Source organism: Colletotrichum fioriniae, assembly GCF_027942845.1.
Source record: "Colletotrichum fioriniae strain IMI 355084 chromosome Unknown scaffold_17, whole genome shotgun sequence".
Classification (NCBI taxonomy): Eukaryota; Fungi; Ascomycota; class Sordariomycetes; order Glomerellales; family Glomerellaceae; genus Colletotrichum; species Colletotrichum fioriniae.
This window is the reverse complement of record NW_027076853.1, coordinates 261,923-279,795: the sequence shown is the minus strand read 5'-3', so window position 1 is coordinate 279,795 and position 17,873 is coordinate 261,923. Positions and strand designations below refer to the sequence as shown.

The window sequence follows — 17,873 nt, the reverse complement described above, 5'->3', positions numbered from 1 at the left end:
TTTCGTCACTGCGCAGTGACAACTCACACTCACCCACACCTCACTTTCACTCTCACTCTTGAAGCTCACTCTCACATTCTTCGTCTCTCATACCATACAGCACATTCACTCACTCACCTCTTCTTGAAAGTAGCTCATTCTCACCGCCGGCGTACAAGTGTCCTTGGATCATGAACTTGTCATGGATCTCCTCGTCACTCATCGAAGCCGGTACTGTGACCACAACCAAGTTCGAGGCCGAGGTCAGAATGCGCAAGATTGGTCGACACTAGGGCTGATTGGTGTTTCCTCTCCCCTCCGGCCGAACCTACGCCCACTTCCTTGCCCATGCTCACAGCTCACCCCCGGTGCGCCTCCCACCACACGTCCCCAGCCCCCCGATTTTCTCCCACTGGCTCAATTTCAATCGTCGGCACCGCGGCCACCGCAGGCAGTTTCCCTGCCTCTCCGAGCTTCCCTGCCACGGCTGATCGGTCACTGGTCAATCCCACACAGGTGAGGCGAGCAGTTCCAATCTCTCGTCTCTCATCTCCCGTCGTGGCCGCAGCCGGCGCCGCCTTCGTCTGGTCGCACACTGTCACTGTCTGGCCCATCCTCCCGTCACTCCGTCCCAATTGGCACCCAATGCCCGATATGTCAGCTCATGTCCGGCAGAGTCTCTTTGGGCAGGCCAAGTTTCCCATAATCTCAATGAGCTGTCGGGATGTCCCTGGACCGGGTCGCGCGTGGTCGTCGATAACCAGGCGGCCTAGGCTGCACATCCCGCGATCCCATGCGCGTAATGGCAATGATGTTCAGCGGGGAGAGCCATGCACCGGTCAGACTTAGGAAGGCGCTGTTAAGGCACCCCGAGGGCCCAATCCTGAAAGCTGCAGCCATCTTCCACGCCGGCGCTGCAATAGACGACAGCTCAACGCTCCACACGGCGCGCATCTCAATGTACCTGGCCGGCTCTGGCGTTGAATGGCAGAGCCAAGGCGTCAGACCAGTTACCTCGCGACGGGGAACAACCTGCAAAGAGCTGCAAAAGCCTGCACATAGCTGCACGTCGTGAATTGGCGGATGCTGTACCTTGGCTGGGGGCGCGCCAGTAGGGGAAATTGGTCCATGTTGTCCACCTGCGGGAGATGTTGTTGGTACTCTGCATCCGTATCCGTACACCAGGACTACCTTTTAATGTCAGGTAATGTAATACCTCAGTACTCAGGTTTGTACGTACGGATGCTGTCAGTCCAGTGCAGAGTCCAAAGTCCAGACTCCAGTGTCCCCCCAGCTCCATGTCGAGATGGTTCGAACCCTGCCTTGTCCGCCGGGTGAGAAGCGAAGCTCCGCCGTGGTTCGTAATTTGACGCGATGATGGGTTGGGTGTTGGGTACGATGCCGGTGCCCTGCCGAAACAATTAAAAACCGTCACCTGTCCCATCCCGTTTTGTGTCCCATGTCTCCGTCTCCGTCCTGCCTTCTGCCCTGCTCTTGCGCGACTTGCATCATCAGTCATCCTGACCTCGAACTCGAACCTGATCGCGCGCATCCGACTTTGGACCGACCGCCCACCCACTCAGCCGTCAATGACCTCGACACCCACATCCTGACAGAGGTCGCATGGAGGAGTTGTTGCTTAGTGAGCTGCCATAGGTCCGTGTTGGCCCAAGGTAGCAGCAGGAGCAACAGCGGCCACCAAACAATTCTCACTCCCGTCAGCCCAGTCACGTACGCGCAGCAGCACTGACATTGACTGAGCTTAAAGCTGAATGTGGTGAATTGGACGAGCACTACTACCAGGGCAACCCGAGACAATTGGCGTTGCTATCAATCAGAAAGTCTGAACGGCCCGAGATTGAGACTGAGAAGAGCGTGTTTGGCTGGTGGACGTGTCGTGTACCTGGCCTGGTCATCGCAACCCAACCCACGGCGCGACCAACTTCCAGCCTCCAGCAAGCAGGTCGCATCCAATTGGATTGCATCGAAGAGGACCGCCTCACAGAGAGGACGGGAAGCTGAAGAGCAGCAACCTGAAAGTGGGAGAACCTGAGGTTCAAGGTACCTCGACCTCAGTTCCTGGCCCCCCCTTCCGGCCTAAAGTGCTGCACCTTCTCACTCCCAGGTCCCAAGGTTTTTGTACCTTCCTTTGGAGTGTCCTACGTGATGCTCTCCACACTCACTTCACCTTGGAGTTGACACTGAAAATCAAAGGAAGGTGCAACTGGGCAAGAAAGGCACAACCACCAACGGTCACTGCCCAATTGGCCGCTCCTTCCTTCACATGAGATTGATTTTTTCTCACACCTCGTCCTCCTCATCAACAAAACAAACATCCTGCACAAGGGACAGAAAAAAAGAAGCCAATTTCACAAGATCTTTTTCTCTTGTCGTCATCTTTCTTTTTTCCTCCCCACGCACAATCAGCAGGCCTCCCAACTGGCTCAACCTCTTCTCTCACTCTCTCACCTCAAGCCTCACGCCTCACTCTCATCCTTACTCCAAACTGCTGCGGCCTTTCTTCCTCTCACTTCAACCACCAAAAATCTCACATCTTCAGCATCGCCATCTTCGCCATCTTTCAAAACCTTCACTGCACGCAGTCAGTGAGCAATTCCGACAAATTCGGTTCAAAGAGGCCGCTCAGCTCAATTCGACCATTGGCAGCAGTGAAGTGGCTCCAATCTCACTCTTATCCGTTCAAATTGCGCTTCTTCCAATCTATCCGTCCAATTCCGCCCACGCTGCCAAAGCGCATCGTCGCCTAGCCACCCTCTTTTTCTCGACCCAAGCTCCAACCTCCAGCCTCTCGAATTTCTTCACCTCAGACCTCCGGCTTAGCACCTTTCTCTTCTTTCTTGGACTCCATTTCTCTGGACCCTCACTTCTCCGCCTTCAATTCGTCTCTGCTGAGCAGTAGCATCTTGCTCATACAGACCGCCTTCGACAACATTTTTGGGTGTGGTATCAGAACCCCATCATCAAGATACCACCCTACCGAGTAAGTTGTACCCTGTTCCCTCCAACCTCACCCATTTTTCCCCTGCCCGGTTTTCCATGTAACCCGACTTTCGCACAATCCACACCACCTCCGTGTTTCTACCTTTCGGTACTTGCTGACTCTTGCTGGATCAGCGTTCCCCCAGATCCTCCTCAACACCACCCACACTACCTCAATCCTCAATTCCGAATCACCACCAAGGTGGTGATAATTCCAACTTGTCTACCCCAACAGGTCAGAGCAGTGACCTGGGCAACATCGTCAAGTTGACAGACCAAACTCCCCCCACGCCTTCTAACGACCGTCACGAAATTCACGAAATCACGACCCCTTCTGCGCAGCGCCAGCAGCAGCGGAGGCAAGCGCGAAATATTACCCCAGATCCAGTTGCTGAGAGACCGACCACTCCAGCTTCGTCCCAACTCTCCCACCGCACCCTTCGACGTACTTCGCGATCCGTTGCGACCCCAAGTCCTACACCGCAGTCTGCGCGCCAGGTCCACATTGAGGCCGCATCAGTAGGTTTCAGTCCTAAACCACAAATTGCGACCGCGCCTGCGCCCACGCCAGCACTTGCGCCTGCACCGACTTTTAATTACGATTACCCTCGAACCGTCGCTCCCAACGACCGACGAAATTCACGTGCGCGAAGAGTTCTCTCACAGGATCTGAGCGAGGACTTTGACGAAGAGTCCTCCGACGAAGCTCTGTTATTCCGAGACCCATTATCATCGTCTTCTCATACCCGACGCGAGTCTCACCGACCTCATCGCGTTTCCAGAAACACACGCAGTGCCATCCTCTTTGCTCTTGAGGAAGCGCTTCGGCAACCCAACTTGTTCACGCCTGACGAAATCGAAGAAGGCGCATCAATGGCTGATCTGATCGGAGGCGGCACTGCCGCTTCCAACGGTAATGCCTCGGCTTCCACCCGCCAGCGCACCACTGGCGCCCCTAACCCTACTAGCTCGCCCTCTGGAATTCGTGGTCCTAGAATGATCATGCAGGAGCGTGCTGCTAGAGAGGCAGCCCGTCAGAGAGCAGAACAGGAACAGATGCAGTTGGAGAGACAGCGAGCCGAGCAGGAAGCTCGCCTATTGGAGGAGACGCAGAGACGGAATGCGGAGCGCCGAGCTGCCACCGCTGCTACTGGCGCTGCCGGAGGAGGAACAGCTGGTGGCGCCGCCAACGTGCTCCAGCAGGACCCCACCTCTCACCGGCGACCCGTAGTTACCGATACCCCACAAACCCGAACCAACCCGGGAGGAAGTTCCCGCCAGCCTACAACGACTCAGCCGCAGACTCGACTCGGTCGAACGGCGTCAACGTCTCAGCCCGGCCAGCAACCCTACAGCACAGCCCCTCAGGCCAGCACCACTCAACAGCCCGCTAACACTTCTGTTCAGGGAGCCCAGGAATCCGGCGCTGCGGGATCGAGACCCAGAAACTCGTTTCCCCACGCGTTTGAGCGTTGGGAAACCTTATCGGCTCACTGGGAGGGTCTCACCAGCTTCTGGATTCGACGGCTTGAACAGAACAACCAGGACATCGAGCGTGATCCTGTCAACCAAGCGCTCTCTCGCCAGGTCACCGATCTTACTGCGGCCGGTGCCAACCTTTTCCACGCCGTCGTCGAGTTGCAGCGCCTCCGCGCTAGTTCCGAACGCAAGTTCCAGCGATGGTTCTTCGAGACCCGAGCCGAGCTGGAGCGTGCTCAGGAGGTCAACGCCATGTTAGAGTCGGCCCTTGACGAGGAGAGACGTGCTAGAGAGAACGCTGTTCAGGCAGCTATCCAGAAAGAGCGTCAGCACTCCGCCAACGATGAACGCGTCAGAGAGATGAAGAAGGAGCTTCAGATCTCCAAAGAAGAGGCTCGCCGCGCTTGGGAGGAGCTCGGTCGCCGTGAGCATGAAGAACGTGAGCGGACCCAGTCTCTGCAAAGCGGTCAGCCTACCATTCTCGGCGGCGTCCAGGTCGTCCCGATGACACAAGGTGTTCCCAGTCGCCATGGCAGCTCCCGCGACCAATATGGCGGCCAGCAGGCCGGCTACGCTGGCGATTATTCTCAAGCACCTGGTGGTCAATCCATCCCCGCCACTTCCAGCAACCTCTATCCATCCGGCGACCCAGGTCAGGAGGGCGTAACTTACACGGGTGCTGGTTCCGAGGGTGGATACTCTGAAGGTGAGTACACTATCGATGCGCAAGGCCAGTTCGTTCGCGATTCCCGAGGAAACAAGGTTCCCTTCATTGCTCCACCTTCCCCAGTTTCTGACGAAGGTATAGAAGAGTATGAAACCCCCGCGACGAACCCACCCAGTGCCGGTTACCTGCAGACTCCCACCACGTCCGCTGGAGAACAGCAGCAGGGAACCACTCAAGACTATTCCGGCTCGGGCTATGCTGCTCCAGGCTGGGAGACTGTCCCCAGGCATCATCACCCGACCCGCCTGAGCGATGTCATGGAAGAGGACGAGCGCAGCCGCGCCAGCAACAGTCAAGTGGGCCGACACTAGCATTCTCCGGCTCGAAAGCACTAAGCTCTCAAAAGCATCGATCCTCGAAGTGCTTACGCGACTCGCATTGCCCCTGAAGAAAATAAGGGTGCCAGAGCTCGTTTTACCACGCGCTCGACTCGATGGCACGTCATCATCCCGTTCCCTCGCACTTCACTGTTGCAATACCTTCGCTTCTTGCGAGCACACATTACATCCTTGCCAATGGTGGCACTGAACAAGTATACATAATTCTTCTCCACGAACATACGACCTCGAGGCGACTTTGACGATTCACGCGCCATTGGAAACCGCTATCGGCCAGGCAGACCTCACGGACGTTTCACCATGGTCTGATTCGTCCCTCATCGATGGCACAGAACTAGAAGAACGCACCTGTGGCAGATACGGACTGTCCGTCTAGACATTGTTGGAGTTTCTCAAGCGCGACTTGACGACTAATTTTTCTGTTTAGCATCACACCTTTTTTCGGAGACCTTTGCGATAAAAAAGAAGAAACGATTCTGAGAGATGGTTTGACACGGCGACGGACGGTCGGGCATGAAAGGGTCAGCATGGCATGGCATGGCATACTTTTTTTTCTTCGTTTTGGCGGCAATCAATCATGATTTTTTCCCTCCCGACTCTCTCCAACCAAAGACTTCTTCGAGTGATCAATCGTCCATGTCTCCGGCATCAGAGACGCGTATCCTTCATACCAGAATACTCGCTCCCAGCCACGCTCAGCGGCAAAGATTCCCTACGAGGGGCTCCAGACTTGAGAGAGGAAAGAGGAAGTGAAAACTTGAGAAGAAGGCAGACATAAGCAAAGAGGTGCAGAGCTCTCATGGCGTTATGGGGCAAGGGAACGGGGGAGGAGGAGCCCTGTATTTGTAGAAAAAGACGTTATTGTAGGAGATAATTCATTTGCATCGAGTACGTGGGGACACGTGCTGTACGCATACTCAGCTAGCATCATTGTCTGGAATGCGAAAGCGTCGTGATGTAGATGGCTGGATGAAATGTGATGTTGGATGCGTGGTGGTTGGTGGCGGGGTGATGGCGGGGCATGCCGGGCCAGAACTTCGGCCTTGCCTTGCCTGCTTTTGGGTACCGCGCATTCTTGAGATCAGGCTGTGGGTTAGCTCACACGCTCATGACCTAGGTGAGACACTCATTTACGCGCTCAAACGTCGGTATCCCGTGACTGGGAGTGTGTTCGGTTGTTATGACAAAGCCTTTTTGACGTTGGGAAACGTTAGATGTTCCAATTGCCGAGTGTCCCATGCTAAAGTTGAGCCATGCTTCTTCTTGTCTTTTGACTCTGCGGGTAGCTACGGATAATTCTGCGCCTTGGTGATCTGTTTAATAAGTTAAAATCTCAGCAGAATGGTCGGAGGTAGACTGCGGATAGCTCGGTTCATGCTTGTTCCTACACCTCGCTGGAGCAGATCTTCGCCATTGTACGGAGGACTTCGTAGCTCATGTCTAGGTATTTAAACCACGAAACTGATGACAAAGACCAAGGAATTCAAGCAATAGGATTGTAGAGTCGTCCAACTCCCATCTGGCCGAGGAGTTTTCTTGTATTCGGAACGTGGGATCTAGAGCACGTAGACGGATTGTTGAATCCTAGGCTTTTATTTGACCCGTATCATTACTGCAACGTGATTACTGCCCAGCTGCACTTCTTGAGGTGTATTGTGAAGGGAATATAGTACGAACGCTGAACAGGGGTGAGAAATCTCCGAATGCTGGGTAGCCACGGAGTTGACTGTTGATATCGCAGATCTGTTCGCGCCGCGGGTTCATCACTGAAACTCTGACTCCGTTGTATGAGAGCAATCATTGAATCTCAGAGCTCTGGACCTGTGTCTCCCATTGTCCAGTATGTGATGCCGTTGTCGTGTGCACCATATGTTAAACAACTGGAGGGACGATTTCGAGGCTTGATATAGGGATCTTCGTTCGATTTAGAAGGCGATTCCGCGTCGAACGTCACGGACACTGCTTCTAGGCAATCAGTATCCTGTTCTACTATTGCCCACTGCCTGTTCAGCTGAGCTGAGCTGACTTGGTTAAGTCAGGCGGCCTCGTGGTTCGCCTGACTGAACGTGTGTGTGTGCGGGGACGACGTCACTCGAGCCTACCACAAACCTGCAGTAGCCATGTACAGGAGCCAGGGTTCACCATTGGTCTGCCTCTTTTTGCGTGAGATGGGAATTGCGAAGTTGCGATATTCTGCGAGCCTCATTTAAGCAAGGCTCCCGCGTCTTCGCACTCTCTCCCCATTCCAGAAGACATCACATCCGTCGTCGGAGGTAGACAATCCCATAACACCACCTTTGCAAGTTTCTGCAACTTTTTATTGTATTTTGAGGTAATCGCCCATTGGTATGGATGCCGCAATGTGGGCTGCCGCCTCCGGCCCGGGCTTCGATCCCACGGCGGCCTTGGCGCAACAGTTCTCGGACCTGGGCATTCACGAACAGGCAGCGCCGCCTCCACCGCAACAAGTTGCGCCCCAGCAAGCCCCGGCTCAGGCTCCGGATCCGGCACATATTACGGAGTTTGCATCTGAACGCTACTCCGTGCAGCCTGCATGGAACGGCGCGGCTTCTGCCTTCTATTATCAGCCTTATCAGCCGCCCCCGGCGTCTTTCTTTCCCGCGCCCGCGTCCGTGCAACAGCAGCCTTCGACTTTGGGGTCATCTCGAGACCGCGAAGTTGATGGAGGTCCGAATGGAACAAACTATCACTCTCTGCCCAACCCCTGGAAATCGCCTCCGAGCCGACCAATCCGTACGTCTTTGTGGTCGAGGAGGGGGAAGAGAGTCTATGCCTCTGACGAGAAGGGTTTGCCCTCAGAGAGCGCTTTCGAGCCTCCTGTCCCGTTTCTCGTTCCTGACAGGAATCCTTACTGCGCGCCAGGGTCTCCCCTAGTCTGTCATCATAGCTTTGAAGCACAATCGCGTCCGGTTGCGCCGCCCGAGCCTTCACACCTCCTACTGTTGGCCTGCCCTTATCTCAAATACGACCCGTCGAAATATAGCCAAAGAAGGGGCTGTCGAGGGGCAGCGTTTCCAACGACACATCGATTGAAGTGAGTCGCTGCTCCCCTCCGGGATTTGTAGATTTATTGATACCCACCGGGCTCTCCTGACTGATTCGGCATGTGTACGTAGAGAGCATTTGCACAGGACCCACAGACAGAAGCCCAACTGTCCGCGTTGTCGAGGTATCTTCAAGACGGAGGCAGAAGTTGGAACACACCTGAAAGCGCAGGCTCTTTGCAACGTCATCCAAGGCGAAGGCCACGTCGAGGGGTTTGACGCCGCTCAAGAGAAGCTGCTCAAGAGCAAGAAGCGCAGAAACGGCGTCGAGACGGAAGAGGACAAGTGGAAGGAGATCTTCAAGATTCTTTTTCCCAGTCATAAAGACGTACCAGATCCATGTAAGTACCATGAACCGGGTGTGGCTGTGGGGACTAGCTGACACTGGTGGTAGTCTACAAGACGCCTGTCGATGACCGAACCGCCGCAGACCAGACGCCAAAGCAAGAGCAAGACGATGTCGAAAGTATTTTCACCAGAGACATCCCGTCGCCAGTGGAAGAGGAGATGTCCTCGAAACTGGAGGAAGCTGTTGGTGGGCGTTTGACTAAGAAGAAGCGGAGGAAGCTTTTGAACGTGTTCAGGGGGTTCGCCGTTAAGATGCTCCGCCAGTCCACGGAGGGAGACATCAAGAACAGGGCTATCACACTCCCCTCAAAGTCTAGTCAGATTGAAAAGTCCTTTGGGACCGAACGGTCCGCTCGAGCTCCGAGCGAGAAGCTACTGCGTACGGTTGCTGAAGATAAACCGGACGAGAAGTTGAAAGAGAAGCAAGACGAGGTCTACGCTTTGCATGAAGCATCGCAAGCCGGAGTGCCGTCGATGGATGCGGTGATGGCTTTGGGTTCCTTGCCGTCGATAGAAGCAACGGGGCCCCGCAGTATTCCGGTGGATTTTCAAGCCTTTGGTCTCGACATGGACTCGGATATTGCTTGCTGGTCGGCCTGGGATGCGGCGTTTGCCAATGACAATGGAGACGCGTGGCTGGACGGCTTACTTGGCACTGGGACTGCTTTGCCAGGAGGCCTCTCCCAAGCTCAAGACAAGACATTTGGGGTTGAGCCTATGAATGCCTACGATGGCGTTAGTAATGTTTCGACCCTTCAACATGTTGTAGGTCAGGACTACACATCTTAGGAAGAGTAAATAGTCATCAAACAATCGATGACAACTTGAAGGGATTCGTGCTACCCCTATGGTTTTCTTCCTACCCTTGTCCAACAATTCTTGATACGATGCTGCGGCAATCCCCGCAAAGTATTCATATTTCTCGAGAATAACAAAATGTCTAGGTATGTGACTTCTATGGACCTACAGCAGTGGCATGACGTAGACGTACATATCAAGCACATGCATGACTGACGTTTCTGCTGCATTTCGTCCAACTGGCGGACAGCATCCCCTCGCCTTCGACACCGCGACAGCCAACTATTAGGCAGCAATTGTTGAGCATTATGCAGCGAAGAAGATTTGCGAGATTTCGCAAAACAGAGTCTTGGCATTCTGCGTCCCAAAAAAGAGCCTATACGCCCCGAAACCAATTCTATCTATCATCATTACTATCCAGTTGTTGTGTCAACCTCTTCTATCTTTCTAGGGGCTATTGTACTTGATCAACCCTTGAACACATTTCGGGCGACATGTCTACTCCAGCTCAGAGTCCTGCTGAATGTGTACCCGGCAATAGTACGGCTAATGAGGAAGAATCGGCATGGGTCGGATCCCGCCTGACGGTCAAGCCAGGTGCTGAGGAGGGCTACGATTTCGGTCTCTCGATCCCATCTATCAACGACTTGATCTGGACAGGAGGCGCGGGTTGGGTTCTATGTATCTTTGAAGAAGATGATGATGAAGATGATGAAGATGATGAAGATGATGAAGATGATGAAGATGATGAAGATGATGAAGATGATGAAGATGATGAAGATGATGAAGATGATGAAGATGATGAAGATGATGAAGATGATGAAGATGAGGGATGGAGAGGATGGGGGGCATCAGGAGGACCAGGAGGAGAATGCGATGCTTCAGTCAAACTTGAATCAGAAGCTTCGGTCTCTATAACGAGCAAGCACAGCCATCAGCAACATGACCTCGAGGTCTGCAATGCAGCCACGCTTCCAGAACAGCTTGGACAGATGACACTCGGCGAATCGAAAAGGTCCAAGACATTCGCGGCGAACCCGGAACAGCCTAGGAATTATACATTAAGCAGGGACAAGTCTGGCTTCTCTCCGAACGACGATGAAACCAAGTTCGTGCCTGTTCCTTACAGCAGGCCCAAAAGTACGGCTACATCTCACCTACAGGAAGCGAAGAAAGACGACAAGAGTTCTGCCATTCCTTATAAAGTTATTGGTATACTCAGCCGCTATGAAGACGCAGGAGAAACGCAAATTGAACCCCGAGGGCCCGAGAGAAATACGGGCTCTACACAGGACGATTCGGTTCAGCTCGCGAAATCGTCCGGACTTTCAACAAATAGCAACGCCAATATCAAGCCACGTGAATCATTCGATGAGATTGGCAAGGGACAGATACGCACGAAGGATGATCTTTCCCAGACGCCGAAGGCATCCAGAGATACTCGCTTCTCTGGGTCGTCGCACCCCGACCCGACCAGACCACCAACAGCATCGCATTCCAAGGGAATCAAGTTAGCTTGTCCATACCTCAAGTTCAATCCGGCGGTTTACGGAGAAACTCTGTCGTGCACTCGCTACTTCCCCTCCACTCACAGACTGAAGTAAGTTTCTCTCTGCAACTGGAAGCTCGCCAAGACTAATGATCGATAATCCTACCTTTAGAGAGCATCTATACAGACACCATGAACAAAAGCCCAACTGCCTACGTTGCGGCAGAGTCTTCGAGAATCAAGCTGATTCGGCAGAGCATGCTCAGCTAGAGGAACCCTGCAAACTCGTCAAGAATGTCTCTATCGAAGGTTTTAACAAAGACCAGTTGAAGAAATTGAAAAGTCGGAAGCGGGCACGAGGCAATAGATCAGAGGAAGAGAATTGGAGGAATATCTACCGCATACTGTTCCCGGATTGCACTGTCATTCCAGACCCTTGTACGTCGGTCCAGGTTCATTTGCTGACATTTCCAGGGTTGATCAGAGTTACTGACCCTTACTACAGTCTACAGGATCCAGTACGATGACAGCATTGTAGGACACAGTGATCTTCAGGAGCTGTTCACCCAAGACAATGACTCTGGCATGGGCGAGCAGTTCTTCTCAAAACTAGAGGAAATCGCTGAAGTCTCCCTCGACAGCGCCAAAAGGCGTGCAGTGCTAGGGCTCTTCGAGGCATTTGCTCAAAAGAAGATCGCCAGAACGAACGAAAGCCACGGCCCGCAGCATCCAGGAGGCGCATGTACTGCATCTCAAAAAGCCACATCCTCATCGACTATGAAAAACCTGTCTGACGCGAGGTGCGTTGAGGACTTCGCTTCGTCGATTCACCAAGACGCATCTGTTGCGTCACTGGTACTAGAGACCGGTATAGACGGAATTGATGACACCACGGGCGTTTCTTCATGTTTCGCTACTTTCGGTTCAATCGATGAACACGACTTCACTCAGGCGTTATGGGATGATCAGATTCCTTCATTGACACAGTGGCAAGAGGCTGATTCGAACTGTATTGAGGGAGGCCTCAACCAATTATGCAGCTATCCATCCAACGAATATCTGGACATGGCCGCTATATGCCCAAACAATATCCTACATGAAGCAAGCAGCGTCTATAATGGTGTTGGAAAGCACATGGCATCGAACTCTCTGACACTGGCGTCAGTAGAAGCGGCCGTGGCAGACGAGAAGCGCGAAGAGGCCGTCAACATCAACAACAATGATAGAGGCAGACACCAACAGAATGATCAAGGCTAGAGAGTGATGGGCAGAGATCCAAATCCCAAACATCAGCAAAATCGATGGGAAGCTGGGCTACGATAGCACTTCGATACAAGTCAGGGCAAGGACCTCGACAAGTCATCATCACGCCTGGGCCAGCCCCCCTCACGACGGTGCTCGGTAGATAATTTCTGTGCTTGGTTGAAGTGATTTAAATTAAGCTTTTATATGACACACTATAATTGAAAGAAATCGGAGAAAAGTACACGTTGAGATAGCTCCTACGCCTTGCAGTGTGATCTGTCGCCCTTCACAGCCTCTAGGATCTCAAGATACCTTCACATACGACCATACCCATTGGAAAATTCGGGATCCCGTCCGCTCTCCCATAGACAAGCCAATGAGGGCCGGATTAGTAGTTGGGTCGGTGACGACCAGCGAATACCTGGTGTTGTATGTTTTTGATGTTTTTGTGAAGCTATCGTGGTCCACTTGCGGGCGGTCGTGGTGGGGAACGCTACCGCTGAGCCTCGATGAAGCACACCATAGAAACAGCCCAAGCAACAAGGTTGCTTTCCGTCAATTAACTGAAACACTCTTGATGGTGTTGCTTTCACAGTCGCCTTTGCTTCCTCGGTTATGACGGTAAAGATGTTGAAGCTGACGCTGTCTAGTACACATCAGCCTTCCCCCAAAGCAACCCTCAAGAAGTAAGCACTGTATATGTCGAGTCCAGAAGTCTTTGTCAAGTCACCAGTACTTCATATTGGACGTCTATAGATGAAACTGGATTTCAGGAAGACTTGTTCCATGAGTTGTGGCTGAGTGTGGGATTCGGCCTTCGAAGAGTTTGCTGAGGAAGTCCACGCTGGCTCCCTAGCGACGCCTTTTCACAATGTTGCAAGCTTGGTCATAGAAGGATATGTAGCCGTATTCGTCCGTAAGCGCTATTGATCATTGACTCCAGGTCCGCACTGATTTTGGTATCATGGAGCTCAATATCATGCACATCGGGCAGGAAGCGTTGCTTGATGCTTCCCAGGAGAAGCTTCTCAAAAGCAAGGCATAGAAAAGGGATCGAGACAGAAGAGTACAAGTGGAGAGAGATCTCCGAGATCCTCTATTCTAATCATTAGGATGTAAACCCCTGGAAGACCTTGTTGGACACGTACGACCTTCGAAGCGGATCATCGTCTAACTTCTGGGCACCTGCCATTTCTTTACGTTCGACAGTCATGCTGAAACCGGCATCTCTATTCATTGTACGTAGATCGCCGCGAGAAAATTAGCCAGAGGTAGCAGGTTGAAGTACGGAAAGGATGCTAAGATGCAGCTTCTGAAAGGGGTTTCCCGATGGTTCGGGAAAATGACTGGGTGCCGCACTCACTATAGCCGCCATAGAAACGTTGACTATCTCATCTTTCAGCGGAGGCGAAGGGGAAGAAACTTGGTTCAGAGACTGCAGCATGCAAAGTGTGCAAGTTTCTATGAGTACTTGAGAAGCCTCACAATCGCCTCATGTCCCTGCTGTGCAGCCCTTGAGAGTGGCGTTTGACCACATTGATCTTGTCTGTCGACGACGACCTTGCCTGTGCCCATAAGTAGCTTGACTACGACCTCACGCCCCTCCTCAGCGGCCCATGAGAGTGGTGTTCGATCGTGTTGATCTTTTGCATCGACATCGACCTTGCCTGTATCGAGAAGAAACTTAACCACCGCTCCGTTCCCATGCTGAGCGGCCAATAAGAGTGGTGTTCGACCACATTGATCTTTCCCATCGACGCCGGCCTTACCCGTGTCCACAAGTAGCTTGAACACCGTCTCAAGCCCATGCTGAGAAGCCCAGAGAAGTGGTGTTTGGCCACAATGATCTTTCTTATCGACGTCGGCCCTGCCCGTGCTCAGAAACAACTTGATCACCTTCTTTTTTCCATGCTAAGTAGCCCGTAAAAGTGGCGTTCGACCATGATCATCTGCTATATTGACGTCGGCATGACCCATCACCACAAGTGAGTAAACCGCCGCCACATGTCCACGCTGAATAGCCCGTAAGAGTGGCGTATTTCCATATTGGTCTCTTATATCGACGTCGACGTTACCCGTATCGAGAAGCAATTCGATTACCGCCTGATGCCCCTTCCAAACAGCCCATAACAATGGCGATTGGCCATATTGGTCTCTACTATCGACCCCAGCCTCACCTCTAAGAAGAAGTAGGTGGACTACCGCTTTATGCCCCTCCTGGGCAGCCCATGAGAACGGTGTTTGACGTATTGAATCGCCCCCATTGCCTGGGTCTGCGTTCTCTAATCTCGCGCGTGGAATTGCTTCCGCTAATTCTATTTCGTCCCCCTCGGCAGCCCTCCAAAAATGTCTCCCATGATGCTAGAACCTGGCTTCCTTGTTGCAGAAGCCGCATTGCCACTTCGAAATGACCCATATCAACGACTGCGTCTAGGGCTGACTGTCCGTGTATATCCGTCATCTCAACCATTTGCGGTGCGTTGTGAAGCAAAACCTCCACAGTTTCCTCGTGGCCAAGACGTGCAGCGATTAGCAATGAGAAATCACCACCTTCGTCTTCCATATCCGCTGAAGCGCCATGCGACACAAGAAGGCTAACGATTGCCGCATGGCCTCTTCGCGACGCTACAATCATTGCTTCACTCTCGTATTCATATGCATATCCATCTTCTTCTTCTTCGTCATCGAATGCCCGGTCAAAATGCGTGGATTTGCGTGTGTTGCCACCAGCCTCAAGCAGTTTCGACAAAATTTCCATACCGTTGAGATCACCATTCTCGGACAGGCTCTTGACTGCATAAAATATAGCCCCGCTGAGATCCACCCGCTTTTCCAACAATATTGAAAGCACTTCTTTGTCCCTGTGATGGATAGCGTATGCCAAGAGCTCGTTTTGAAGCCCGAAGAGTTCGAGGTTGGCACCCGCTTCAATCAACTTGAAGATTACCTCCCCGGCCTTCACCGTCACGGCAACGTTTAAGGGCGTTTCTCCATCACCATTTTTGATATTTAGGTGGGAAAGATAATTTTTTGGCTTTCCTTGGTTGTTGTCTTGAGATCCCTCGATGTCAACTGCCTCGTTTTGGAGCTGTCATTCAATGGACCGATCCAGCAGTAGTAGGGCCATATCTTCGCGACGCTCCCGGAGAGCGAGGAGTAATGGTGTGTTCCCATCCGAATCCCTAACTTCTAGCTCTGCATCATCTTTGACAAGAAATGCGTTCAAACAACTTTCAGAGCCGAACCCCACCAAAATATGAAGGGATGATGCTCCGACAAATGGCCATCCCCTAGGTGCGTGAACATTGTCAGGATCCATGACTCTCCATAAGCTCGCGATTTTATTCAAGACTTCAGATTGCCGACCCCAGTGAATACGCGCAAGAAGATCATCCTGAGGGATTCCTGCGCGTTCAACTTCCCGAATATGGTGGAACAAGAAATGTGCAGTGTATGGTATCAGTGGAAATCTTGCTGAGAGTTTTCCCGAAGATAGCTGAGTGCCTTCTAAGACTTCTCTCAAAGTCAGGTAGCTCAGACAAGACCTCGATATCTCAAAGTGACCCGCTCCAATAGGAGATTGACAAGCAGAATCGCGCCGGGTGGGCTTGATAAACTTTCCGAGCACGTAATCCGCAACTGACTGGTGGACGAACTGAGCTTCGCGGTCCCAGTCCTCTCCATCAGGCTCGTATTGCTCCCAAATCTCCCGAGTTCTGAATTCAACGAGGCCTTTAGAAGTGTGTGTGACGATTCTCTCGAATTCAGTCGCAGTATCTGTCCAGTTGTCGTGGCGTCTGAGTTGCGAAATAGTTGTGCAATCCTTGTCATTATAATCGACAGCAAGAGCTTCTCGGAGCTCATGTGAAGACAATGGTCGCGCGGCAAATAAGACCCATTGAAGTAGTCTTGTCATTTTGTGGTGCTCGATAGGGTCGACAACGCTTAAGATACCAGCGTACAACCCATCAAGAGCTTCCGGGATCGTTGTGAGTTTCTTGTGCAGACTCTCAATGCTGGTGCCAATAGCACTTCCATGGTGTATCACGGAAACAATCAGTATTGTCCATTGGAAGCCCCCGTGAGCCTTCATTAAGATCTCATTCTCGAGCCGTTGCCGCTTTGCGACTGGTTGAATTTCTTTGAGTCGTTGTCGAACGACCAGTCTAACGTCTTTGTCATTTTTCTCTTCCACATGGATTGTTGACTTGGTTTTGTATCCAAGGATAGGATAATGTCTCGAAGAGAAGCATATTTTCACCTGTGCCTTTTCGCCTTCGATATCGTCCATGAGGGTTTTGAAGTACGCCAGCAAGCTCTTCGCATCGTCTTCCCCGGACTCATCAAGGGCATCGACAAAAATTACCACAGGTTGCTTTTTTGTTCCCTTGCTCAAAATCTCGGACATGAAATCTTGAAGTTCCCTTTCGGTCCAATTCCACCGGTTCTCTTCATAAGCCCCAAATCGCGCCTGCCGGTCTTTGAAGCGTTCAGTGAGTTGAGAGAGGTGTTGTGGGAAGGACTTGAGCATGGAGTTAAGCAATGCCCGGAATACACCCAAGGGAGTCTTCTGCAAAAAGTTTCCCCGACCGTGGATGAAGAAGGACACAACGAGTTCTCCGGACCCTCTGCGATCCATCGTTGTGACTGCAAATTTCATGAGAACTGACTTGCCGATTCCAGGGTTCCCTTTGATCCAGAAAAGACCCCGCGCACTATTCATCCAAGCTTGGTATTGCGGATTCTCGAGAAGCCAACCATAGGTGTCCTTTGTGGAATAAACATCGCTGTACCTGTACTCTTGTTCTCGAAAGGAAAGTGACCTGAGGCACTCTAAGTCATGTCAGCTGTTTGTTACAGTATATCCTCGAGGCCCATACCCTTTTTATCATCCGAAAGTAATATAGATGCTGCAAGAGCTGTCATTTTATTGTCTGGACAAATACTGGGATCTAGCTACCCACGATTAACTCCAGTTTCTGGACTTCTGTCACTGGATCTGCTCTGCGTAGTGGTGCTCAGTATCGTGCCAAAAGGCAATTATACGGCTCAGAGTACCTGGCATTGGCGTCAGTGAAGGCGGTACATGCAGTTGCCCAGAGCGAGAAGACCGTCAGGACTGACACCACTACTTCAAAGATAGATCTTGACAGTGCTCGTGATTTAAGAGCGACTTCAAGTGGGGGTTGGTCAGCACAAGTATGGGCAACATCAGTGAGACTTCCCGACTACAATGGTACCGGGAAGAAGACATGATGCAAAGGCATTTACAAGTCCTCAACAGACGAGAGTCTTCATATCAAAGCCCCCGTTTCATTGTTGCCGTATATGGCTCTGACAAATAAAATCCAATTTGGTGTTGTAAGGGAGCCTACCTCAAGATGGGGGACGAAGCAAATCACTTC

General features: G+C 52.1%; 3 protein-coding genes across 3 annotated transcripts; all 3 read left to right on the top strand.

Annotated features, from left to right (window-relative positions):
- Positions 1 to 3,852: 3,852 nt before the first annotated feature.
- Positions 3,853 to 5,496, top strand: N0V96_011278 (uncharacterized protein; the record flags this gene model as incomplete). Its single annotated transcript, XM_053199409.1, has 1 exon — positions 3,853 to 5,496. The coding sequence occupies one exon, from the start codon at positions 3,853 to 3,855 to the stop codon at positions 5,494 to 5,496; it is 1,644 nt and encodes a 547-aa protein (XP_053043156.1).
- A 2,375-nt stretch (positions 5,497 to 7,871) lies between these two features.
- On the top strand, positions 7,872 to 9,725 carry N0V96_011277 (uncharacterized protein; the record flags this gene model as incomplete). The annotated part of the gene is made up of 3 exons (XM_065759224.1): positions 7,872 to 8,277; positions 8,783 to 8,929; positions 8,983 to 9,725. The coding sequence occupies 3 exons, from the start codon at positions 7,872 to 7,874 to the stop codon at positions 9,723 to 9,725; spliced, it is 1,296 nt and encodes a 431-aa protein (XP_065612121.1).
- Positions 9,726 to 10,228: 503 nt separating this feature from the next.
- Positions 10,229 to 12,480, top strand: N0V96_011276 (uncharacterized protein; the record flags this gene model as incomplete). The annotated part of the gene is made up of 2 exons (XM_065759223.1): positions 10,229 to 11,334; positions 11,736 to 12,480. The coding sequence occupies 2 exons, from the start codon at positions 10,229 to 10,231 to the stop codon at positions 12,478 to 12,480; spliced, it is 1,851 nt and encodes a 616-aa protein (XP_065612120.1).
- Between the last annotated feature and the right edge of the window lie 5,393 nt (positions 12,481 to 17,873).